The sequence below is a fragment of the Panthera tigris genome, chromosome A2 (assembly GCF_018350195.1).
Source record: "Panthera tigris isolate Pti1 chromosome A2, P.tigris_Pti1_mat1.1, whole genome shotgun sequence".
NCBI classification, from domain to species: Eukaryota; Metazoa; Chordata; class Mammalia; order Carnivora; family Felidae; genus Panthera; species Panthera tigris.
The window spans coordinates 14354920-14381787 of NC_056661.1; the positions used below are offsets into that span (position 1 = coordinate 14354920).

At 50.8% G+C, this 26868-nt stretch overlaps 1 protein-coding gene across 1 annotated transcript; it reads left to right on the forward strand.

Annotated features, from left to right (window-relative positions):
• The first annotated feature begins 2838 nt into the window (after window positions 1–2838).
• NCAN (neurocan) lies at window positions 2839–25081 on the forward strand. The gene is given in 15 exon segments (XM_042977061.1): window positions 2839–2911; window positions 3784–4197; window positions 6459–6633; window positions 6744–6871; window positions 7437–7730; window positions 8619–9206; window positions 9395–10867; window positions 14707–14823; window positions 15874–15963; window positions 15966–15986; window positions 17543–17701; window positions 18712–18794; window positions 21060–21204; window positions 21945–22127; window positions 22647–25081. Coding segments are annotated over 15 exon segments (4089 nt in total). The 3' UTR covers window positions 22793–25081.
• The last annotated feature ends 1787 nt before the right edge of the window (window positions 25082–26868 follow it).

Consider the following 26868-nt stretch of genomic DNA (forward strand, 5'->3'; position numbering starts at 1 on the left):
CATGTACAGCAAGGGGCTCCTCTCCATGTGATTGGCAGTGTGGACCCTAAGCATGGGGGTGTGAGATATGATCTTTGTGCAGAGTTGGGGTGCTAATAGGGGAGATGTTGGGGTTCAGGTCCCCAAAGGGCATCCCGAGATGGTTTACTGAGCCTGGCTTCAGTTCTCCTCTGAGGAGTTCCACGATCATGCCCATACACACAAATATGCCCTGACTCCGAGGCCAGAAACAGACACATGTGCTTACGGCCCCTGCGGAGGGGCACTTGGACCCACACATCCAGAGACCACAGTGGGTCCCCTATGCTCCACGCAGCGCACAGAGCTGCTGCACACCGATGCACACATCCACACATCACAGGGCACAACTTCACATCCTTGCCTGGACACAGCACCCCGACACACACACCCAGGCACACAAAAATGCCTGCTGGCCAACACACCCACATTCAGTGCCCACTGAGACAGGAGGTGGGTCAGAGGGAGGGACAGGGACACACACACACACACACACACACACACACACCCTCCTTCAGCACCGCCCCTCCTCCAATGCCCCACAGGCCCCTGTTGCATATGCATGAGGCTTATGCATTATTCATGAGGGGACAAGCCCCAGACAGCTGTGTAAATGCTCACCTCTGGCTGCTCTAGGGAGGAAGTATTTTAAGAGAAGGGGTGTGGGTGTGTGAGGGTGCAAGCGGAGGGAACAGAGTGCCTCTGGGAGGGTATGTGTGTGCGTGGGAGGGTGCACCTGAAACTGTCACTGTGTTGGATCACCTCTGTACATTTGCATGTGTACATGAGGCTTTGTATACAAAAAGCTGATTCTTAATTTAACATTTCTAGCACCCCACAAGTCTTTGCTCATTCCATCCTCACCGTAACACTATGAGGTACATGTTGGGTGAGCCCCATTTTACAGGTGGGGAAAGTGAAGCACAGAGAATGAAGCAACCTGTCTAGGGTCATACAATGTATAGAAAGAGGCAGAGATTTTTTTAAATTTTAAATAAATTCGGGGTTTGGACTCACGACCCGGAGATCAAGAGTTACATGCTCCTCCAACTGAGCCAGCCAGGTGCCCCTGAATGTAGTCTGTCCTTTTAACCATACAAAGTGTGTGTGTGTGTGTGTGTGTGTGTGTGTGTGTATGAATTCTGTGAACTCACCCCCTCCTAAGGCCCTCCTGGGCAGGTGCAGCCCAGAGTCCTGCCCCACCCTCTAATACCTTGTCAGGCCTTGTACAGCCATCAGAGGAGCCTGCACTTGTTCAGGATTCCAAGGGGGAGAAATGAGGACAGCCTGGAATGGAGGCAGAAGTTGCTAAGGTTTACAGGTTGGTAGTTGGGGGCACCATCCCAAGGCCTGGCCTCTGATCCGCTGTGCAGCCCTAGGCAAACTGCTAGCCCTCTCTGGGTCCCAGGTGAGGCTGTGGTGCCGCTGCCAGAGGAAGACAAGGAGACCAAGTGGGCATGTCATTGCTTTGCCTCCCTAGAGTTCAGCACCACGGATAGGGCCCCGGCTGGCCTCCCAGTAGGGACTCTGGGAGCAGGGAAAGAGCACTGGGAATGGGACCAGCTGTCCTCCACAGCCCCCATGCTGGATGCTATCTACACTCCCCTCCTCAGGGCTATTCTTTTATTGGGGGAGGCTGCAAGAGTTAGATTTTTAGAGGATGCCCTAACTTGCCATCTGTCCCCACCTCCTGAGCCCCAGTGAGGGGAGTGGTACAGAGGGGCTGTGAGGCTTTGGGGAGGGACTATCTCCCCAGAGTTTCTGGTCTCTGGAAGAATGTGAGGCCTGGGAGGGCACTGCTGTGTCCTGGTGCCTGGATTGGGCCTTACTTACAGTTGGCACTCAGTAATTGTCCATTTTATGTCTGAAGGCCACAACCCCTATAGAAGGCTGGACCCACAACTGGAGTTTCTCTGTGGACCTAGGAGGCATCTTTGCCAGGTGGTATGAAGTCAGGAGGAGGGTGGGGTGGGCAGGGGTGAGGCCCCTTCCTCCAGCTGGGACTTGGCAGCTTCTCAAAAATCCCAGAAACCAAGAATAGAATCTTGGCGACAACCAAATCCTGGAATTGAAGCTGAGAATCGTGTCAGTCAGCAAACCCAGATTAAAGGCTGGCTTGGAGGCCAGCCTACTGCGAGGACTGGGGACCTCAGGCTGACTGGGACTGGCTACTGCCCTCCTGGAATCCTAGTCTTATGGGTGAGGCCAACATGAAAGATGGGATTTTGATCTTGGCTGTGTTAAGGACAATAATAGTAATAACAACAGCTCAGGGGCACCCGGCTGGCTCAATCAGAAGAGCATGTGGCCCTTGATCTTAGGGTTGTGAGTTCGAGTCCCACGTTGGGCATAGAGATTAAATAAATACATTTTTTAAAAAACAGCTCAAATCTATTCTTTCATGCCAGGCAGTTCTAGGCATTTCGTACATATTGACTGTATTTACCCATCTATTCCTTCCAACTACCTGATGTTATCCCTAGCTGACCTACAAAGAAACTGAGGCACAGAGAAGCTAATCTACTTGTTGAAGGTCACACAGCAAGGAACAGGCAGATAGACAATACCAGGTCTGATTCACTTTAACACCCTTACTTCTGACTGTGAAACTTCACTGCTGGGATTCTGAAGTCAGCCGGTCCTGGGCTTGGATCCTGGGTTAACCCTTGCTTGCTGACTGTGTGTCCTTGAGTGACACGTTAGCCTCTCTGAGTCTGTTTCTAGGTCTGTAGAATGGGGAGACTTGGTCCTTCCACACTAACTGGGTGGGTTGTACTCACCCCCATTCTCCCTCTGTCTCCATCTTTTTCCAGGTCCAGGATGGGGGCCACGTCTGTCTGGGCCTTGGGCCTCCTGATGCTCCAGATGCTGCTGTTTGTGGCTGGGGAACAGAGTGAGTTAGCTTTGTGGGGTGGGAGAGGTTGGGTTCTGGGGGACTGACAAGATCGGGCAGCTTTTTAACTCTAGAGCTTTCTCCTGCTGGTTCCCTGGCTTGGTCTGGAGAATAAAATGAGAATAGATGAAAAAGGTCTTTGAATAGTCAAAAGTGAACAAGACACCTGAGAGGTTATTTTTAGTCATTGCCAGCAGAGGCTGGAGGTTCCTGCCTCTCACTGTTTTGCTGAGCTGAGCTGAAGAGAGAGAGAAAAAATGAAAACAGTGCAGAGATTGATTAGTGATGCCTGTCATGGGCGGGGCAATAGAAATAAGGTATGTAGAACTCTCCCTGGCATCTCCCCAGTGATGGTTAAAAGCCCAGGCACTGGAAATGCCCCCTGATTTTCTCTGTGGTTAGGCAAATACAATGATGTCTCTGAGACTCAGTTTCCTCAACCCTCCAAAAAGACAGTGAGACATGGCTACTTCTGCCTATGGTTATGAAAATCAAATGAGCTGATCGCTATGTATAAAGTGCCCCTGTTGTCAAGAAGGTACTCCTCAAGCACATTTTCCTTCTAATGGCTGCTTCTTACTGGACTTTGGGGTTAAGTGACTTTCCCATGACCACACAGTGAGTCAGTGACAGAGTCAAATCCCTGGCAGCCAGGGTCTGGATTTTGAGTGGATGCACCGCTATGAAGGCATGTGACTCCTCTTTTGCTCACAGATTGGGGTGCACATCACAGATTGGTTCACTGCATTGTGATATTGTAGGCAACCTAACCTCTCTGGCTTCAGTCTCCTTATCTGTAAAGTGAGAGAAGTAGCAGTCTCTGCTGGTCTTTGTCTTTGAGTCAGGTCCTCTTTCCACCTTCTCCACCCCAGGCACACAGGATGCCACTGCTGCTGCCTCTGCTACCGCCAACAAGGGGCTCCACATGCAGAAGGTGGGGTCGGGGTTGGTTCGGGCTGCGCTGGCAGAGTTAGTGGCCCTGCCCTGTCTCTTCACCCTGCGACCATGGCCAGATGCAGGCCGAGAAGCCCCTCGGATCAAGTGGACCAAGGTGCGGACTGCATCAGGCCAGCGGCAGGACTTGCCTATTCTGGTGGCCAAGGACAATGTGGTTCGAGTGGCCAAGGGCTGGCAGGGACGTGTTTCACTGCCTGCCTACCCCCGGCACCGGGCCAACGCGACGCTACTACTGGGACCACTGAGAGCCAGCGACTCTGGGCTCTACCGCTGCCAGGTGGTGAGGGGCATAGAGGATGAGCAGGACCTCGTGCCCCTGGAGGTGACAGGTCAGTTGAGGACGGGAGAGGACAAGGCTGGGAGGGGAGGTGCTGAGCCTGAAGCTCACCTACAGAATGTCACCTTAGAAATCACTCCCTGAACAATGATTCCCTTTCAATTCTTCTGACAAAGTAAAGTCCAAAGAAAGTCTCCTCCAGTGCTACCCTTTCTTTAATACTTCTCTCTCTTTTAGCTAAGACAAAGCAGCTTCTGGCTCCATCTATTGTGGACCACAGTATTTTATAGGATTTCATAAGCTTTTTTTAAAAGTTTATTTATTTTGAGAGAGAGAGAGAGAGAGAGAGAGAGAGACAATACAAGTGAGGGGGGGACAGAGAGAGAGGGAAAAGAGAATCCCAAACAGGCTCCGCACTGTCAGCATAGAGCCCAATGTGGGGCTCCAATCCACAAACTTTGGGATCATGACCTGAGCCGAAATCAAGAGTCAGATGCCTAATGTACTGAGCTTCCAGGCGCCCCTCCTAACCTTATTATAAGTCCCTTTCATGGTTACCTACTTTCACATAAGACAAAGGATATTGACTTTCTGTTTAAAATAGGAATACAAGGGCACCTGGGTGGCTCAGTCAGTTATGTATCCAACTTTGGCTCAGGTCATGATCTCATGGTTCGTGAGTTCAAGCCCCACATGGGATCTCTGCTGTCCACGTGGAGCCTACTTCGGATCCTCTGTCCCCCTCTGTCTCTGCCCCTTCCCTTCTCATGCTCACTCTCTCAAAATAAATAAACTTTAAAAAAATAAAATAGGAATACAAATTTCCTTTTACAATAAAATGATGTTTTTTTTTAAATAAAATAAGAGTGAGGTTTTCTTTTCATAGCCAACTGAAAATATATATTAAGTAAGTAACAGTCCTCAAATACCTGTTTAACCAACTCCTGTATTAAATTCTTTCTGTTGAAATAGCCAGTGTTACTCTTTTCCTAACTGATCAAGGTGGACAAAACAAAACAAAACAAAAAGTTTTTTAATTATTAAAGCAAAGTCCTACTAGCACAGGGGTGGCACAATAGACGCTCCATAGGTAATTGACAAATGACTCAATTGACAAATGAATGGATTGTTGTGTGTAAAACATCCTGTGGGTTCTTGCTGGGAAGTCGATTTACCTTGACCTATGCTGGCCATGGGCAAATCCCTGAACCACCTGTCCTGGAGCACAGTGTTCTCCCACCCAACAGTGTCTCACTGCATATTTTATGGGGTCAGCCAACTGTCCCTTTTACACGGCCTCGCTGCTCAAAACTGATAAACCTTGAAGAAAACCGATAAGTGATGAAGGAAGTAAAATCTACTTCTGGGATTGTTCAATTCATTCATTCAACTGAACATGTATTGAGCACCTACCTACCACATGCTAGTCTGGTGCTGGGAACATAATCATAACTGAGACGCAGCCACTGTCTTCCAGGAGCTCGGAGTTTGATAAAATGGAATCGAATGTTTCATTCCTTTGTCTTGCTCAGCCATTTCTTTCATCCTAAATCAGAATTTGAGTCACAGTGAGCCCATTATTTATGCTTCCCATCCTGGCTTACAAGTCACCTCCTCTAGGAAGTCTTCTGTGACTCCATTCCCAGGCTGGGCAAGAACCACTTGATCTCCCATTGCCACCTGTGCTTTCCCTATCAATACATGTACTTAATTCCTTTGTTTTTGTTTTTAAGATTTTATTTTTAAGTAATCTCCACACCCAACGTGGGGCTTGAACTCACAATCCCAAGATCAAGAGTCATATGCTTACCCTGCTGAGACAGTCAGGCACCCCAGCATGTATTTTATTTTTAAAAGGAAGAATCTCCCTCTTCTCCATGCCTCCTGTCACCTCCAAGGTCTAACCCTAGGCATGAAGAGTGCTATCTTTGGAGTCAGATCATCCTGGTTATGAATTTTGGCTGTGCCTCATACTGGCTGTGTGGAACGGAACATGTGCCTCAGCGTCTCTGAGCCTTAGTTTTCTCCTCTGGAAATGGGGATAATCACAGTGTTGTTGTAAGATTTCATTGAGATCTTGCTTATAAATGCTTTCTACATGGTAAACATTAGACACATGTTAGCCCTTTACGGTCATCGTTACCAATTTCCTTATTTAAAAATGGGGTCATATCAGTCTGGCATGGTACAGGGCAGCATAGGGGAGCAGGTTTATTATTAACAAACTGGGAGAAGGGGCATTCTGCAAGAAGGAGGTCAGTTCTTGAAGATTGCAGCATAAGTCAGCCCCCTATCCTGGATGTTCCCCAACAGGTGTCGTGTTCCACTACCGGGCAGCCCAGGATCGCTATGCACTGACCTTCGCAGAGGCCCAGGAGGCCTGTCGTCTCAGCTCAGCCACCATTGCAGCCCCACGGCACCTGCAGGCTGCCTTTGAAGATGGCTTTGACAACTGTGATGCCGGGTGGCTCTCTGACCGCACTGTTCGGTGAGGGGGTACACAGGGTTGGGACGTGGAGACCTAGCTCCTGGGGAAAGATGGTCTTTGGGGGCCCCAGGCGCACATATTTGAGAGGGACCCCCTCCTTGTCTTGTCAGGTATCCTATCACCCAGTCCCGTCCTGGTTGCTATGGCGACCGTAGCAGTCTTCCAGGGGTGAGGAGCTATGGGAGGCGCGACCCACGGGAACTCTACGATGTGTATTGCTTTGCCCGTGAGCTGGGGGGTAAGTCTGGGGCTGGCAGGACTCCCCACCCTCACTTCCCTGAGTACCTATTACCCTCCCCAACCCCCATTCCTCCCTAAGTCCTTGCCTAGCTCTCCTAAGTCTCATCCCTCTATAAACCTGCAGCCAATATCTGGGCTCACCCTTCTCTGAGCTTTCCTTCCCTCCCTGAGCCCCTCCTTCTCTGTGCCCCTTCCCTCTCTCTGAGGCCCTGTCTCTTCTCTGAGACTCTCCCCCTCCCTGGCCCCTCTCCCTATTCCTACCCTTCTCTTACTCTCTGAGCCCCCTCCCCGCGCCAAGATCCTCCCTTTCTCTGGAGCCCAACACACTCAAAGGCCTGTTACCTCATTTGTAAAAAGAAGCTAAGGCCCTCTTCTTCCTAGCACTGCCTGAGAGGTAAAGACCACTATGCGGGCGGGGGTGCGCACAGCGGCGGTGGCTGTCGCCGCCTTGTTTAGCCACCACCCAAACCCGGCCAGGCTGGAGTTCAGAGTGGGACCCCCTTCCCGGGCTTCAGGGGAGAATTCCCCAGGCCCGCTTGACCTTCGCTTGCGCCTTCCCGCAGGCGAGGTCTTCTATGTGGGCCCGGCCCGCCGCCTGACACTGGCCGGCGCGCGTGCCCAGTGCCGCCGCCAGGGCGCCGCGCTAGCCTCGGTGGGACAGCTGCACTTGGCCTGGCACGAGGGCCTGGACCAGTGCGACCCGGGCTGGCTAGCCGACGGCAGCGTGCGCTACCCGATCCAGACGCCGCGCCGGCGCTGCGGCGGCCCAACCCCCGGCGTGCGCACAGTCTACCGTTTCGCCAACCGCACTGGCTTCCCGGCGCCCGGAGCGCGCTTCGATGCCTACTGCTTCCGAGGTGCGTGTAAGGTCAAGCCCCTGGAAGGTGCGTCCCCTGGCAGCCACGCCCCAAAGCTATACATCCTGGTCAAGGCCACGCCCCTGGGAATTTTCCTTTCTAGTGGAGGCGGAGCCCAGACCGAGGAGAGACGTCCTTGGAAATACGCCCTGAGATAAGCCACGCCCTCGGTGAAGCCCACGCCCCTTTCCCTAGGAGCCCCGCCCTGGGGGTAGGGTCGGGGCCCGAAAAGGCCAAACTCTGGCGGGGACGTTCCGTTGAGAGTGAGCTGTATCTCTCAAGGTCCCTGAAAGACATGCTTCTGAGTGGAGCATATTTTAGCTGGAGCCTTGTGCATAAGCATCCCCGGAGGAGGGAGTGCTGTTCCATTAGCCATGGCCCCAAGGCAAGGCCACACCTCCAGGGACTGGGGATGACCCTAGTCCTTGGAGTGGGACCAAAGTTTCAGAAGCTGGGAACCTGACTCCAAGGACCTAAGACTAATGTGTAAGAGGGAAAAAAAATCCCTTTGTAGGAAGGCCACGCTTATTAGGAGCTTCCTCCCCCTGGGGGAGAAGCTATGGTCCAGGTCTGACCTGCCCCCATGAGAATTGGCCACTGCCTGAGCTTTACCCAGGAACCTAGCTGTCTCTTGACCCCTCACCATGACCAGCTGACTGACCTTGACAGTGGGCCCCAGCCTGAACGGTAGGAGTGTTAACTTCACACCTTCCTCTCTCTGGGTTTAGGGGATCCCAGAAACCACGCAGAGATTTTAGAGACAGAGGGGCACAGAGAAACAGAGAGACACAGACGGTTCACGCTGCAGCATGCTAGAGTGGGGGTAGACTTCAGGCAGAACTTCCTGGCCAACCTTCCTAACACAACCTTTTCGGCTTTCTCCCACAGCTCATCATCCTACACCACCACATGGAGACCCAGAGACCCCCTCATCTGGGGATGAGGGGGAGATTCTGTCAGCAGAAGGGCCTCCAGCCCAAGAACTGAAACCCAGCACTGGGGAGGAGATGGTCACCCCTGACTTCCAGGAGCCTCTAGTATCCAGTGGGGAAGAAGAGCCTCTGATCTTGGCAGAGAAGCAGGAGTCTCAGGCGACCCGCAGCCCTGCTCCTGGAGGCTTCGTGCTAGCCTCAAGGCCCCCCCGGGAGGCTGAAGAGGTGTGGCCGAGCACAGTGACCCCCAGCCCTAGCAGCCCCAGCACGGCAGTGGGCGCTCACACGGAGGCGACTCCCACTGGCCCCGTGCCCAGGAGGAGGGGACGCTTTAAAGGGTTGAATGGGCGCCACTTCCAGCAGCAGGAACCCCACCGAGGCCTGGAGGTGGGGCTTGAGGCCAGCACCCAGGCCCTGACCCCAGAGGCTGCTGGGAATCACGTGGAGCCTCTGCTGGCCACAGGAGCCACAGATGCTTCAGGGGATAGCCGGAGCCAAAGCCCTTGGGCTATGCTGACCAATGAAGTGGATGTGCCTGGAGCTGGTGAGTGGGGTCCAAGGCAGAGGTGGGACCTGCCTGGGGGTCTGAGGAGGACAGGGAAAGAGGTTCCAAACCCCAGCTGGGTCCTCAGGCCTCACCAAGCCTCAGAAACCCCCTCCTCCTTGGAACGGGACTCAACAGAAGGAACTGCTGAGAGATCATTAGAATCACTCTTGTTGATATTGTTGCAGGTTCCCCTGGTGGCAGGAGCCCCCCAGAGCCCTGGCTGTGGCCCCCGACCGTGGCCCCACCCAGCGTCCCAGGCCCCAGCAGCGTTGCCGGTCTGGAACTAGAGGAAGCCAAGGGCCCCAGTGTGAGGCCAGCCGCTCCTGAACTGTCCTGGTCTCCCTCAGAGGTCACTGCCCTAGAACCCAACCCCTCAGAGGGTCCCAGCAGTGCCTCCTGGGAGGTATCCCCCATGGTCACTTCCCCAGACTTTCCTGTCATGGCCATGCTTCGTGCCCCCAAACTGTGGCTTCATCCAAACCCGACGCCCCTCCCCACGCAGGCCAACAGGGTCAAGGGGCATAGTGAGGCCGTGGCTTCTGTACCACCCTCCCCTGCCTCAGACACCGAGGCTGTCCCCCAGGACCCTATCTATCCAGAAATGCATTCCTTGCCCCTCTCCTCAGGCCCAACAGGACAGGGTAGAGAGGCCACACCCCCGACAGTCAGCGGCCACAGAGCAGGCAGTGCAGTAGCTCCTTTGCAGACAGCCACAGACACACAAGCCAGTCCTAACTCTCCCAGGGCAGACTTGGGAGAAATTGGGGGGACCAGCCCTACTGGGCCCAGCAAAGCTGAGCGCCCCAGATCCAGTCCACAAGCTGCTGTGGACAGGAATGTGGCGGAAGATTTCGCCGCCACTGAGACTGCCACTGAGCCCACGGGAGTGAGAGACATCTCGGGGTCTGAGTCTGGGGTCTTCGGCACAGCAGAAAGCCCCACTGTTGGCGCTCAGGCCACCACGGACAAGGCACAGGGCACGTGGCCCTCACTGCACAGTGAAGGGCTGGACTCCCACCCCCCATCTGCGCCCTCGGGTGTTCCTAGAGTCCTCTTGATTCCTGGGGTCACCCCAAGTTTGGAGCCTTGGGCCACTATAAATGGAGAAGCCATGGCGGGGCCCACAGATTCCACGGCCACACTGGCCCCCAGTGATGCTGGTGGGATTTGGGAACCTGGATCCCATGTGGTTGAGGGAGCTGAAAGCCCCACCCTGAGCCCTCGAGCGGCCGTGGATTCAAGCGTAGTGATGTCCCTCATGTCCGTGGACCAAGGGGACGAGGCTGGAGTCCTGGCCATGTCCACAGTGGCCTCCTCAAGCTCCCAACCCCATCCAGAGCCGGAGGGCCAGATGGTGACCCAGGGAATACTGGGAGCCTTGGCCCCTTCACAGGACAGCAGCCCCCCAGGGGAGCCTGTTCTTCCTCCTTGGACACCAACGGCAGCCAGCACGGACAAGCCTGTCTCAGTTTCCTCAGGAGAGCCTACAGTGCCGGGTGACTCTCCCAGAACCCCACTGCCGGCCTCCCTGGGCCCAGAGGAGTTTGAGCTGGAGGTCCTTTCAGGGAGCCCAGGTGTGGAGGGCTTCTGGGAGGAGGCAGCGAGTGGAGAAGAGCCGACCCTGCCAGGGACCCCAGCAAATGGAACTACAGAGGAGGGTGAGTTCAAAGCTTGTGGTCTCATCCAGCCCACTGTTGTCAGGGCTTGGGGACAGGGGCTGGGGCGCCCAGATCTGGGAGGAAGGATTGTTTTGGGGGGCCTGGGAAGGTTTCTAGCAGGGGATGATGCTGGAGATGGGAGCTCACTAGGCAGAGTTGAATTGCGGAAAGGGTGTTCCTGGAAGGGACACCAGCCTGGGCAAAGGCCAGGAGGTGAAGTTACACCTTAGTTTTGATGCACAGCGAGGGGGGGAATAACGAGGCGTTGGGTGGAGTTTGATTTGGGGGATAAGTCGTGTTCATGTCCACTCTGAGCCAGACGGTGCTGTGCAATACTGGGGTCTGGCCTTCAGTGAAGCCTCAGTCTGGGAAGACAGAGCTGGACACAGGCACCCTGACGCGGGGCTGGAGGGAGGAAGCGTGACAAAGAGGGCTTTCTGTTCAAGTGGGAATTTGCACCTGGGATTCAGTGATGGTGGATCGTCGGGGGGGCCTCGAGCCACAGGGAAAGTGGGTGCTGGGAAGGGGCGGGAGGGGTGGACATCACCCCCGTTTTATAGAACGCAAAATAAGGCTTAGGGAGGTATGACTGCCTCCTGGTCAGTGGCCAGTGGCCAGACTTCAATCAGAGCCCAAGTCTGTGGAAGCCTTAACTGTTCTGTGCCTAGTGGAGTCCAGAGAAAGCCAAATGCCCTGTTTCCCTGGGGCTAGGTCTGCCCACTAGCTCAGCCTGCAAATTTTGGCTTTTTTTTTTTTTTTGGTCAATTGAGCTTTAAAAAAAAAAAAAAAGCAGCAGCAGCTAATTAAAAAACACTTATTCTGAGTTGCAAAACACTCTTATTAACACAATTGGTTTTACACTTGCTCCTTTTTTTGAAGGCAAGGTGTAGTGGCAATGCAAATAGCAGATGCAGGGTTTCTTCGCCCACCCTGTCACCTCCGGGCCGTCTCCAGGACTATAGCCTTTTTTCTTAGATGCCCAGGAGGCAAGCAGACCCTGGGCAGGGGCGCAAGCGTCACTAAAGACTGCATGCTTGGCTTGTTCTAAGCACTTTACTGCAATCGACTTGGTGAATCCTTATGATGTCCTTGTGGAACAAGTTCTAGTAAGATCCTCACTTTACAGATGGAGAGACTGAGGCACAGGGAAGTCAGATGACTTGTGCGGAATCTTGCAGCCCGAGGAGTGTAAATGATAAGATTTGAATCCAGGCCATCTGACAACAGTCTGTCTCAAACACTAGCTCATACAATGCATATTTCATTGGTATAAAAAACAAACGCCTGAGGTCTTGAGGAGGGGGTGAGCTCACCCAGGGAAGGAGCAGAGAAGAGACTGGTGGGCGGGATGGGCAGAGGGAAGGAAGCTCCAAGCCAGAGGAGCTAGAAACGGGTGAACAGAGAGGTGGGAGGACAACCATGTCTAGGGGTGCTAAGGAAAGTGCTTTGGGTGGAGCCCCTAAGACTACAGCTGGATTTGTCTTGGACTTTGCTGCTTTCTTGGCTCTAGACTGAAGCCAGCGGCAGCCTGGGTGGAGGGAGGCAGCCAACGCTGGGGGAGACCCAGGCGCCTACCCACCCGCCTGCTTGTAGCAGAAATGCTAATGAAGCCAAAAATAAATGCAGCACCAGTGAGCGACTGAGTCACCGCCAGCCCGTGGGTAGGTGTCAGCAGCTCAGGGCACCTGGCGGGGCTCACGCGTCCCAGCACCCAGCAGCCCCAGGCGTGTGCACACACGTGCAGGGGTGATAGCAGGGACAGATACACCAGCCCCAGGCCCCTCTGGGCCCACCACCCCCGGGGACAGGCTCCAACCGCTACAGAAGGGCCAGCAGCTACCTTCATTTCATTCAGTTAATGAGCAATTATTGAGTGCCCGCTGTGTTTCAGGCCCCGTTTTGAGACCAGGTCCCTTGCCCTGTGGAAGCTGACATTCTAGGGCAACATTCTAGAACTTTCCCAATGATGGAAATGTTCTGGAGCTATGCTAATATGGTAGCAACCAGTCATGTGTGGTTACTGAGCCCTTGAAATGTGGTTAGCGTGACTGAGAAACTGCATTTTTACTTTTATTCCATTTGAATTTAAACTTGAATAGCTATATATGGCTGCCGTGTGGAACATCACTGCTCTGGGGGAAGGTGCTGACAAATAATGATGATCTTAGTAAATAAGCAAATTGCATTGGAAGTTAGAAAGTGATAGGGGCAAAAGAGAAAAGTAAACCAAAGGGTGGGGGATGCCCATGGGTGTTTTCTAGTTTTAGAAGGGGGGTCAGAAAGGCCTCTCTAACCAGATGAAATTTGAGCAAGGCTGAAAGGGGGAGGGAGGAGCCATGCAGAAATCTAGGGGAAGAGCATTCCAGGCAGAGGGAAGAGCCTGTACAAAGGTCCTGAGGCAGACCTCTGCCTGGCATGTAGCAGAACAGCAATGCCAGTATGGCTGGAGCAGAATGAGCCAGGGGAAGAGAGGAGGAGGTAGGGCAGGGAGATGTTGGGAAAAAAATCACACAGGGTCCCATGGGCTGCAGTGAGGACTTTGGCTTTTCCTCTGAGGGTACTGGGGGAGCCATGGAGGGACCTAGGCAGAGGAGGGACATGATTTAACTCAGGTTTACATAGGCTACCTCTGGCGACTACAGGGAGAACAGAGATCAGACGGCAGAGATCAGACCAGGGAGGAGGCAACTGCTTATTACCGTCTTAATATCTCGTGAGGCCTTGGGCCAAGAAACAAATTCAGAAACAAATTCTGGATTATAGGAGTTGGAGAGGGGGACCTTAAACTGGGCTTCAGAACAGAGCCTGGGAGGCCAGTCTTGGTTCTTGTACTGTTCTGCTGTGTGGCTTCGAGCCAGGCCCTGCTCTTCTCTGGGCCTTGGTTCTGGTGTCTACGCAGTGGAGGACTGGACGCTGCCCTGATAAGGGATGGGGGTTGGCTGGGATAGGATGAGAATTCTCGCTCTGTGCCTCCCAGGCTCCAGGGTGGAGACCACCCACCAAGGCATCGGGGCCTCTGAGATGGGGAGGGGAGACTCAACTGCTTCCAGGGAAGCCCAGCTGAGGGGGGAAATGGTGGGGGAGGGGGACAAGGACACATACTCCTCAATGCTCCCTGAGTGCCAAATCCATACAGAGCAATGCTGAGACCTCTGAAGATGCCTCAAGCTGATATAGACAGAGCTGGACGTGGCATTACGGTCAGGACCGGGAGAGGGATGAACTGTTTTGATTTCTATTTTGTGGATGAGGCAACCGAAATTCAGAGAAGTAATTTGTCCAGCGTCCTTAATGAGTGGCAGAGTCAGGGATTGAACTAACCTCTCTGATTCCAGAGCCCGTGGTTATAACTACAATAATCCAGCACCTCTCCAACCACTGCATCAAAAAAGATTGAGCCACCAGAATGAAGGAGGTGATAGTTCTCACTCTTGGCTAGTGCTGTTCATACCCTACCTGGGACCTTACATCCACCTCTGTGCTCCAAGTTGTGAGAAGCGCAATGGCCATCAGGCCATGTCCAGAAGAGAGGGACAAGTCAGGGAAGCACTTAAATCCATGTTCTGGGAGACTTCCCAAAAGAAGCTTTAGGAAGCTAGTTCCACTACAGTCTGTTTCCATAAGCAGAGTGGCCCACAGATGCTCTGGGGCAGTTCCTGAAAGGAATAAGCTCCTCATTAGAGGAGAATGCAAGAGGAAACTGACAATTGCAACTGCCTATTGGGAAGTTATAGAGGGGACTCCACAGAGAGGGTTTGGGGGAGTCTTAGGTCTGGATTCCAGGAAGGCAGACGACATGGTGGCCTGCCTCCTCTCTACACTGCCTGTCCATCCTGCAGCCCCCTTGGATCCCTGCGAGAACAACCCTTGCCTGCATGGGGGCACCTGTAAAGCCAACGGCACCATGTACGGCTGTAGCTGTGACCAGGGCTTCGCCGGGGAGAACTGTGAGATTGGTGAGTGCCCCAGACTCAGGATCTGAACCTAGACTTGTTTGGATCAGAACCCTGGGGTCTACCTCAGCAGCCATCCCCATGAGGACTGAGGGATAAAAGGCCGGCTTCAGATGCTCCCTTCTCCTCCCCCTTTCTTTGGATCCAGTAACTCAGTCCCAATTAGGTGAAGCAGCACCAAACAGCTGAGCTCTTGTCCTGGGGACCATGGCTCAGGTGTCCTGCCACCCATCACTACCAGGCAGAGATGAGAGGAAAAGACAAATGATAAGGCTCAGATTCCTCCCTGATCCAAGGGGGTTCTTCCTAGCCCCAAAGCCCAACACAGGGAACATGACAAATTAGGAAATTTTAACAATAAATATAAATGACATAAATCTTGAGCCCTGCACGTTATTTCATTTCACAACCATACTAATTATAGAATTATAACAATAAATATAAGCAATGTAATTTCGTGAGCTCTTCCATGGACCCTCCACCGACAACCACTCTTGAGGAGGTGCTATTATTATCACCATTTTGCAAACACGAAAATGAGTCCCAGAGATGGGAAGTGACTTGCCCAAGTCACTCAGGCACAATCTACACAGAAATTGGTTGAATGAGAGCTCAGCTGATATCTAGTTCAACTGATTTCTAGCTCTACCTACAAACAGCTCTACCTTTGTGCCTCTGTGCAAGTCCTTGCAAATGTTATGGAACTCAGTTTCCCCAAGTTCCACATTCTGGTAGGACCCTCCATCTTCAACATTCTAGGAGTCTGTTTGCCAGAGTATAACCTTCACTCTTCTGAAGGCCAGTGGAGCATTCCACACACTCTGGCTCTCAGCTGGCCCAGTGGCATCTGCTCTCATTAATGCTAATTCATGCTAATTGTTTGAGGCTCCACCCCCTTGACCTCCAGAGTCATTGGGCCATCTGCGCAGACCACCGTTGCTTCACGCAGGTCCAGGATGGATGGTAGGACCATGACCTCATCTTCTGCCTGGTTCCTTGTGGGGACTGGGAGCCAAGGGGAGGCTGACCTCTAACTCAGTCCCACCCCTCCAGATATTGATGACTGTGTCTCCAGCCCTTGTGAGAACGGAGGCACCTGCATTGATGAGGTCAACACGTTCGTCTGCCTTTGCCTCCCCAGCTACGGGGTAGCCTCTGCGAGAAAGGTGAGTCTCTACCGAGACCCCAGAAACAGTACCAAGAGGGGGCTGGTTGCTGGGCCACATGTTTCTCACATATGCTTCAGGTCTCCATCTCTGTTTCTGTGGCCGTGAGTTGAACAGATGACAAATTGTTGTTTGGGGATAAAAGTCACGTAACATAGAATTAACCTTTTTAGAATGTACAACTCAGTGGCATTCCGTGCATTCACAATATTGTGCAACCACCACCTCTAGCTATTTCCAAGACATTTTCATCACCCCAAAAAGGAATCCTATATCCATTAGCAGTCACTCCCCATTCCATCTCCCTCGGCCCCTGGTAACCACTAATCTACTTTCTGTCTCAATGGATTTGCTGGTTCTGGATGTTTCATATAAATGAGGTCATGCACTATGTGTCATTTTGTGTCTGCTTTCTTTCACTCAGCATGATGGCTTCCAGATTCATCTACATCACAGTGTGTATCATTGCTTCATTCTTTTTTATGGCTGAATAATATTCCATTGTAAGGAGAGATCACATTTTCTTTATCCGGTCATCGCTTGGTGGATATTTGGGTTGTCTCCCCCTTGTGGTTAATATGAATAGTGCCACCATGAACATTCGTGTGTAAGTTTTTGTTTGGACAACGTTTTCCTTTTTTCTCCCCCCATCCTTTTTGGTGTATATTCAGTAGTACAATGGCTGGATCGTATGGCAATTCTGTGTTTAACATTTTGAGGAACTACAAGGCTGTTTTCCACAGTGGCTGCACCATTTTACATCCCTGCCAGCGATGTACAAGTGTTCCAATTTCTCCACATCCTTGCCAACGTTTGTTATTTTCCTTTTTTAAAAAATTTTTGTTTTAAATGTTTATTTATTTTTGAGACAGAGAGAGACAGAGCATGAATGGGGGAGGGGCAGAGAGAGAGGGAGACACAGAATCCAAAGCAGGCTCCAGGCTCTGAGCTGTCAGCCCAGAGCCCGACGCGGGGCTCGAACTCCTAGACCGTGAGATCATGACCTGAGCCGAAGTCGGAGGCTCAACTGACTGAGCCACCCAGATGCCCCATTTTTTTTTTTAATTCTATCCATCCCAGGGGGTGTGAAATAGTGTCCCATCATGGTTCTGATTTGCGTTTCCTAATGACTAACAATATTGAGCATCTTTTCATGTGTTTATTGGCCATCTGTATATCTTTTGCGGAGAAATGTCTATTTGAGCCTTTTGCCGGGAGAGAAATTTTAGGGCTTCCTGAGACCATTTCCTGAGTTCCCAGGTCCACACAGAGGGTGCGGCCAGATCAGAGGCGACATCAGAGTTGGGATGAGAGGGATGGGTGTAATGATCTTCAGTTGAATATCTTCCTGCGACAAAGAAGTGAATATGGGGGGGGAGAGGTAAAAAGGGTGGGGGGACAGAGCCTCAGGAGGATGGGGGGAGGAAGAGGGGTGATCTGGCCCCACAGTGACCTTGGTTTTGGCCTTCTCTCTGGTGCGCTGGCTGTGCTCATGACCAGCAGGGCAGGCCTTGACACAAGGCCAGTCTCCCTCACGCTCCCATCCCACCTCCCAGACACAGAGGGCTGTGACCACGGCTGGCACAAGTTCCAGGGCCACTGCTACCGCTACTTTGCCCATCGACGGGCGTGGGAGGACGCCGAGAGGGACTGCCGCCGCCGAGCGGGCCACCTGACCAGCGTCCACTCACCCGAGGAACACAGCTTCATTAACAGTAGGGACTCTGGAGTGGGCGGGGTGGCCCTTGCGGTCCCTTTGCCAGGGCATCCCCTAGGGTCCTGAAGACACTACCTTTCTGAAGCTGTGTTTATTAATGCTAGCCCTGATCACTTTAATTCATATGTCCATTTATTCACTTGTTATTTCATACTTCACTTCATTCATTAACTCACCAAATATTTACTGAGTATCTGCTATGTGCCAGGCACCGTTCCGGGCATTGGGACACAGCAGTGAGTGAGACGCATATTGTCCTGTCTGCAGGGATTGACATTCTTGTAAGGGCTATAGGCAAACAAGTAAATATCTAATTAAATAAATCTATACTATAATTTAGCTGGTCCTAAGTGCACTGATGACAAGTAAAACAGAGCCAGGGGAAAGAGGGCAATGAAGAAGCATCTGTGACGTGGGGGATGAAATGAGGAAGGAGCTCCGCATAAATCTAGAAAAAGAGTGTTGCATCAATTAAATCTGGCATTTATTGATTTATTCATTATCCCTCTGCCATTTGTTCATCCATCCAATGATTCACATTTTCCCCATCCCATCCCCTGTTAATTCTTTCATTTGTTAACTCCCTGGTTCCTTCATTCTTGTTTTGTCCCTCAATGTAATCAAACACATGCTTATCCTTGAAGACACTCAGTGACTGACTCCCTCACTAGGTCTCTCACCCGCCTGCCTGGTCCAGCCCGGCCTGCTGGCTCTCCTATCCCTCACTCTAATTTCTGCAAAACCTGATGAGTCTCTGTTTATTCCTTCCTGTGGCTATTTGTTTAAGCCACTGATCGTGGCAAGACTGGAGCCTAATTCCAGCCCTTTTCATGCCCCCCCCCCACTCTCATCTGCTTGGGAAGGGGGGGGGGGACACCGCCTTCAGCCCACACAGAGTCTGGGGAGGGGCTGGGTCCTCCCCTCCCATACCTTCCACCCCTCCTCCGGCCCACAGCCTAGGCTGGGGGAGGGGTGGGCACCCAGCCCTCAGGATGCCCCACCTCGCAGGCTTTGGGCGTGAAAACACTTGGATCGGCCTGAATGACAGGATCGTGGAGAGGGATTTCCAGTGGACGGACAACACGGGGCTGGTGAGTGGCAGGAGCCAGGCTTGGGTCTCCCTAGAACGATGGGATGTGTATACGCCGCGTGGGCTCTGTGCTCTGGCCTGACTTTACCCTCTTGTGCAAATCAACCATGAAAGTTCCTCGTGGCTCTGAGATTGGGAAGGGAGCTTCAGCGAAGTTCCAGGTCACCCTTGACTTCCCAGCCCTGTAAACACCCGGCCCACCCGGTGACTGAAGTTATAAACGTAGGACTAGGGCCTGAGGTCTCCTCTTGCTCACTGCCGGGTCCTCCAGCCATGGACTTTAAGATATTCCCGTTTCCCTACTGCCCCCTGCCTGACCAGCCTCCCTCATCACTCACCGGGACCCCTGCAGCAGCCCCCCAAGCCCCACCTTCCAAAACACACGCTTGCTACCTACCCTCTAGCCCCGCCACCTGGCAGCCAGGCGGACTTTTTAAAAAATTGTGGTGAAATTCATATAACATAGAATTAACCATTTTAAAGTTTTCTTTAAAAAAAAAAATGTTTATTTCTTTTGAGAGAGCACACGATTGGGGGAGGAGCAGAGCGAGAGGGAGAGAGAGAGAATCCCAAACAGGCTCCGTGCTGTCAGCAAGGAGCCTGACGCATGGGGACCGATCTCAGGAACCGAACGATGAGATCATGACCTGAGCCGAAATCAAGAGTCAGGCACTTAACCGACTGAGCCACCCAGGTGCCCCCTTTGAAAAATGTTTTATTTAACTAATCTCCACACCCAGCGTGGGGCTCGAACTCATGGCCCGGAGATCAGGAGTCGCATGCTCTTCCGACTAAGCCAGCCAGGTGCCCCCAAATTAATAATTTTAAAGCATATAATTCAGTGGCATTTAATACTTTCACAACGTTGTGCGGCCATCGCCTCCATCTGGTTACAGAACGCGTCCACCCGAAAAGGAAAACCTATACACGGGGACCTTTTCAAAATCATAGATCAGGATTCTCCCTGCTTCAAGTCCTCTCAGGCTCTCTGTTGTTCTCAGGGTAAAAATCCACCTCTTCCTGCGGTGAAACACAGTCTGGCGGGCCCACAAAAAGTTAAAGTCAAACACAGAATTGCCACAGGACCCAGAAACTTCGCCCCCGGGTAGATACCCAAAAGAAGAAAGATCTTTCACTCAGATATTTGTACACTCGTGTCCACAACAGTACTCGTCACAGTAGCCAAAAGGTGGAAACAGCACAAATGGCCATCAAAAGAGAAATGCATGAACAAAATGGGGTCCATCCATACGGTGCATACTATTCAGGTAAAAAGCTGATATGTGCTACCGTGTGGATGAAATTGGAAAACCTGCTCGGTGGAAAAGGCCAGAAGGCCACAGAGTGTGTGATTTCGTTGACGTGAAGTTTCTAAAATAGGCAAACTCGCAGGGACAGAACGTGGATCGGTGGTTGCCAGGGGCTGGGGGCGGGGCAGAATGGGGCGCGATTGCCAATAGGGAGAGAGTTTCTGTTTGAAGGGATGAAAAGGTGCTGGGATTAGACAGTGGTGATAATTGCACAACATTGTGGATCTTATTAATGCCAATGAACCGGACACGTAAAAATGGTTAAAATGGTCAATTTTACGTTATATGTATTTTACCACAGTTTCAAAGCGTCCACCTCCTCAGGCCGCCTGGGTGGCTCAGTTGGTTAAGTATCTGGCTCTTGATCTCAGCTCAGGTCTTGATCTCGGGGTTGTGAGTTCAAGCCCTGCATTGGAGCCTGCTTTAAAATAAAAAATAAGAAAAAATCCACCTCCTCTACCGCAAGAACTGGCCCTTGCCCACCCACTCACCATACCCCAACTCGGCCCAGCAGCTCCAGCCCCACTGGCCTCTGTTCTATTCCTCAAACAGGATAAGCACCGCCCTGCCTCTGGGCCTTCGTGCTAGCTGTTCCCTCTGCTTGGAATTCTGTTCCCTTCCTGCATCATTTCTACCCTTGAGTCTTCAGCTATCCGCTTGTATTCTCCGGGAATCCCTCCTGGACCTTTGCTCAACTATTTATCTCAGAGTGACCTAGGTGGAAGATTAGACTGTCAGGGAGAAAGGAAGCAGGTAGGAGGGCCAAGGAAGAGGGCACTGCAGCCCTGCAGCCAGAGGAGGGGTGACTCCGGGTGCAGTGGAGGCCACCATCCGGCAGAACGGTGCCCGTTGTAGAGATAGAAACACTGAGTCCTTCAAGTTTGAGTAGGCTGGCCAGGGGAGTCCTACAGTGAGCCGTGACGGAGTCTGAGCCTCTCTGCTCCCTATTCCTGCAGCAATATGAGAACTGGCGGGAGAACCAGCCTGACAATTTCTTCGCGGGTGGGGAGGACTGTGTGGTGATGGTTGCACATGAGAGCGGGCGCTGGAACGACGTTCCCTGTAACTACAACCTCCCCTATGTCTGTAAGAAGGGAACAGGTATGCCGCTACCCTCCCCACCACTTGCCTCTGCCTTTCGTGGGGTCCTTGTTTTCTTTAAATGTGTAAATGTAAGTCAGCCCTGCCCAATTTTCACTACAGTGCTGTGTGAGAGTGCCCATTTTTTCCCGACCTTTGCCAACTCTGTGTGTTCTCAAATCTTTTGTTCTTTGTTCATCTGGGCGGTGAAAAAATAAGACCTACTTGTTAGGGGAGTTTGCGTGCCTTTAAGGATGAGAATAACAGACTGTTCATAGGTTCATAAGCTATTTGGATGTATTTATTTTCCTGTGACCTGCAAGTTCATCTCCTTTGCATAACGTTCTATAGGTTTGTTGGTCTTATTGATTTGTGAGAGCTCTTTACATATTAAGGGAACACTTATACGCGTTCTCGTGTCCACCTTTCTCTTATACTTTTGCTTATTCTTACTTATGTGTCCGTGACAGCTTTCATGTCCTTTCTTCCTTTCCTTTACTCATATCATTCTTATCTCCCACCTTCATTGCTATCATGGGTAAGGATTAAGGAGGATGGGATGTGTCCAGGAGGTTCCCGCCCCTAAGGATCTCCTGGGTTAGGTAGAGGAGACAGACACCGTCACTTCTGTCCATGTGAGGTCACAACTGAGTGAAGAGCAGGACCTGCTGATGGGTATAATTATTCCCAACAAGAGAAGAAACCAGTTCAGCCCCAGACTTGATGGTCACTTCCCTTACCGGTGGTTTCTCTGTCTCCAGTGCTGTGTGGTCCCCCTCCAGCAGTACAGAATGCCTCACCCATTGGTGCTCGCAAGGCCAAGTATAATGTTCATGCCACTGTACGATACCAATGTGATGAAGGATTTACCCAGCACCATGTGGCCGTCATCCGATGCCGGAGCGATGGCAAGTGGGACCAGCCCCAAATCGTCTGCACCAAACGTAAGTGGCTGTCCCCAGACACCCCAACACAGGTTTCCAGTTATTTGTGGTCTCCAATTAAAATGTCATATTACTGGGGCGCCTGGGTGGCTCAGTCAGTTAAGCATCCGACTTCAGCTCAGGACATGATCCCACCGTTCATGAGTTCGAGCCCCACGTCAGCCTCTGTGCTGACAGCTCAGAGCCAGGAGCCTGTTTCGGATTCTGTGTCTCCCTCTCTCTCTCTCTCTGCCCCTCCCCCACTTGCGCTCTGTCTCTCTCTTTCAAAAATAAATAAACATTAACAAAAATTTTAGAAGCAAAAAACAAACAAACCAACAAAAAACCCCCGTCATATTGCTACACACTTTGATCTGGCCGAATGTCTGCCTGATAATGCAGCCTTGCAGATAAGTGAGAACTTACCAGCCTGCCTGGTGTTTCCTTCGTTTCTCCTTTCCATGAAAAGGCCCGCTATATCAGGCCACCCGCCTCTCACCACCTTTTGCCACTTCCTTGTCCTCCCTCACTTCCCTGCAGCCAGACGGTCCCATCGGATGCGGCGACATCATCACCACCACCAGCACCATCACCAGCATCACCACCATAAATCGCACAAGGAGCGCAGAAAACACAAGAAACACCCAGCAGAGGACTGGGAGAAGGAAGAAGGGAATTTCTGCTGAAGAACCAGGCAAAAGGAAGCACAACCCCTTTCCCACACCTTCCCCGGAGCCTTCACCTGGGGAGACAGAGCCCAGAGAAAAACAAGAGGGTCTGGAAGTCCCTGAGCCCCAAACCACACCCCCCCCCACCTCCACAATCCTTTGTAAAAAGCTCCTCTCTCCTCTTTCTTACGTACACAAGGTCCTCTTGGCAGGCATAGCCATGTATCTGAAAAGTCAGTTCTAGTCAGGCTGAACTCTGGGACCATCTCCCAGTGAAGGGAAGCACAATCAGCAAAGATCATTCTTTGCATTGGTTAAGTCTTTTGTTGGCAAGGCTGATTACCAGTTGTTGAAATAAGGCTTTGATGAAGGTGCAAGAGTGTATGTTTGGGTTCACACTAAGGAATTGCTTTTCACACCAGAAGATCAGGCTTAGTAAACTGTCAGATGTGCAGGTTTACTAAATGCAGGCTGAAGCTTTTAGTTAAGGTCATTGGCTTTGGGAATAGAGAACTCCATGGAAACACACTGCTTGAACTTGACAGCTGTCTTCCTTCACCCTGGACTTCAGCGCAAGTTCCTTCTCTGGTCTTGGTGGATAAATGGAGTATGGAACTCCTATGTACTGAATTTTAGGAATGTTTTTAGAATAACCTCCTTCTGTGCCCTCAGAGTTAGGGGTCAGAATAGTCAGAGCAATATACGGGAATAGAAGGAAGGTGTATTGCTTACCCTCCCAGGTCTAGTCCAGTGCTGAGATTTGGTGGTTCTGTACGTGTGGTGAATCTCTCTCACACACACAGATGAGAGGATGTTTAGGGCTTGATGAGCCCAGATTTCTTCCCCCTCCATCTCTCAGGGAGACAAAGAACCTCCTTCCTGGATCAAGGAGGTGCCAAGTTTTCTAGCTCAGTGCCCATCCCCGTCCCTCCAGAGACATTGGTAGTGCCCCTGCCCTGGGTCCTGCCCCCACTCCTGCCCCATCCCTGTCTTCATTCATTGCCTGGTGGACTAGAAATGCTTAAAACTTGAAGTAGTAACATCTTCCTGCGGTCATGTTGTAGAGAAATGCACAGCGTTAAAAACTGAAACACACACACACACACACACACACACACACACACACATAGAGACACACACATTTTTTCTCTCGTTGCTTTTTAAAAATCTTTTAAGTGGGAAAGAACTGACTAAATCTGTTCCCCCAATTGGCAACCTGTAAAATAGTTCTCCGAGCCAGAGGCCAGGATTCAGCTCCTTGATCTCTGGCAGGGAAAACCCCCATGGTATCCTTCATGTTTTGTCCCCTCTGAACTCCTCTCCTCTGGGAAAAGTCTGTGGACCTGTGTTAAAAATTACAGTGGGGAATGGCCCTCTGCAAGAAAGAAAAATAAGAAAGTAGATGGTCCAAGGGTTCAGTAGAGAAAGAAATGTGTTGATTGAGCCTATATTCCTCCTGGGAAGGAATAATCATAGCCAACGACTATGGAGTCTGTACTGTGCTAAGGACTCCCACACTATCTCTTTGAATCTTCTCAATACCCCAGTGATTTTGGAACTATTATTTCCCCATTTTACACATAACAAGACTGAGGCTCAGAGAAGAGAAAGGCACTGGTTTGAATCCACAGCCAAGACAGGAGAAAGGATTTGGTCCTTCATCTGTCTGATTCCAAACATCGCCTTTACTTTGGGGGAATGGACTGAAGCATAATTATACTCTCTCATATGCACAGGCAGGTTTAGGAAAAGATTGAGAAGTGCAAACTAGACCCTTATCCTTGACCATGGTCTTCAGTCTTCCCCGCTATAGACATTATCTCCTGCTCCACCTTATAGTTATAGAGAAAGCCCAGGGATGTACATTTGCCTTCTTGCTTTGATAATTTTTTTTTTGCTTTTAAAAATATAATAACACATCTTCAATAATTCATGTCATAAAATAATTTTCCTTTGGGGGTGGTGCTTGGGGGTGCAACTTTTTTTTAGGGGGGGGCTTGGTTTATGCTCCCTGCCCTTGGCCCCCTTAGTCCCTTGCTCGGCCTCCACCCAGCTCCCTGGTGGGAGGGGGCTATGGTCTTTTCTAAAGTGGGTGGTTTGTCTTTTAGTCTTTCCCTTTGGGATGTACGTGTGTTTGCGTGTGCCGCGTGCGTGGCATGCGTGTGAGTGTGTGCGCGCGTGAACAGCTTCGGGTTCTGCTGGTTTTGCTGTGAGCTGCAGTGTTCTGTGGGTCTGTGGTATCTGACACTGTGGATATTAATGTACTTCTTGGACATTTTAATAAAATTTTTTAACAGTTCAACCTGCCTGTCGCCTCCTGAGACCTTTCTTCATTAATTTACTCAGCAACTACTTGCTGAGCAGGTATTATAAGCCAGGTACTGTGCTGGGTGCTGGGGAGATAATGGTGAACAAGACAGACATGCCCCTGGGAGGTGGTCAAGAAAGGCTTCCAAGAGGAGGTGGATGGGATCTAACGGAGGAGTAGTATTAACTAGATGAGGAGTGGAAAAAAGGAAGACACTTTCAGGCAGAAGAAAGAGGCAAATATCCTCTTCCAGAAGGGACGTGGGCTATTTGAGAAACAGCAAGGAATCCATAGTGGCTGGAGCAGAGTGATAGAGGTAGATAGTAGGAGGAAACAAGGTCAGAGACACAGAGGATGGACTACTCGGGGCCATATGGGCTGTAGTGAGGAGTTTAGGCTTTATCCTAAAAGCAATACTGACAAAAAGCAAAAAAAAAAAAAAAAAAGCAAAACAAAAAACATAAACAAGGTCAAAAGGTAAATGCCAACTTGGAAACAAATTTTCAAATCAGAGACAAAAGACTTGTCTTAATATATAAAGAGCTCCTACAATTCAATAGGAAAAAAAGACGAATAATCCAATAGCCAAATAGGCAAAGGATGTGAATAACATGTTCACAGAAAAGGAAATACAGATGCTCTTAAACTACAACCTATATTCAACAAAATAATACGCATTTTGCAGGAACATCAGGATGAACAAAGAAGAGCATTTTTAAAAATTTTGCTCAATGTTTATTTTTGAGAGAGAAAGAGAGAGCAAGTGGGGATGGGGCAGAGAGAGAGGGAGACAGAATCTGAAGCAGGCTCCAGGCTTTGAGCTGTCAGCACAGAGCCCGACGAGGGGCTTGAACTCACAAGCCATGAGATCATGACCTTAGTTGAAGTCAGACGCATAACCGCCTGACCCACCCAGGCGCCCCAAGAAGAGCATATTTAAAAAGAGAATCAAATAAATCTAACAGGAGAGGAGGCTTGCACTGATCAATGATGACAGCATACCCAACCTGAGAACGATTTATGACTTCCTCAACCACCTGCACCTAACGTCAAAGTGGAGAATGTTTGTTCGGTTTCACTCATAATAAGAGAACAGCCAGTGACAAGCACCACGAGATACCGTTTCTTATTTATCAGGTTCACTATGGTAAAAAGGGATAACACACAATGCTGATTAGGATGTGTGGAAAGAGGGGAGTACATCTATTACTGGTGGCGTATAAACTGGCCCCACCCCTAAGAAAAGGTGGAGACCACTATCGAAGTGGCAAACGTGACTCCTTGATTCAACAACTCTTGATATCCTCTATCCTCCTCTGGTTATACTTGTGTGAGATGATGTGGGCACTTATTCACAGCAAAATAGGGGACTCTAAACATCTGCCATTAGGAAGTGGGCTACAAAAATGACGGTGCATCCAAACAATGAATAACCTGCCAACGTTCAAAGGATATGGGGGTGGGGGATCTTTATACGGTGATGGAAACTATCTCAAATATATATTGTTAAGTAAAAGAAGAATGACTTTAAAAGTATACATGGCACCAGAATGTTCATAGCAGCATAATTCACAATTGCCAAAAGGGGGAAAAACCCAAATGTCCATTGACTCATGAACGAATAAACAAAATGTGGCATACACATACCACAGAATATTATTCAGCCATGAAGAGGAATAAGGTCTTGATTCACACTCAACATGGAGGAGTCTCAAAAATATTATGCTGAGTGAAGGAAGCTGGACACAAAAGGACATATATTATATGACTCTGTTTGTATGAAACA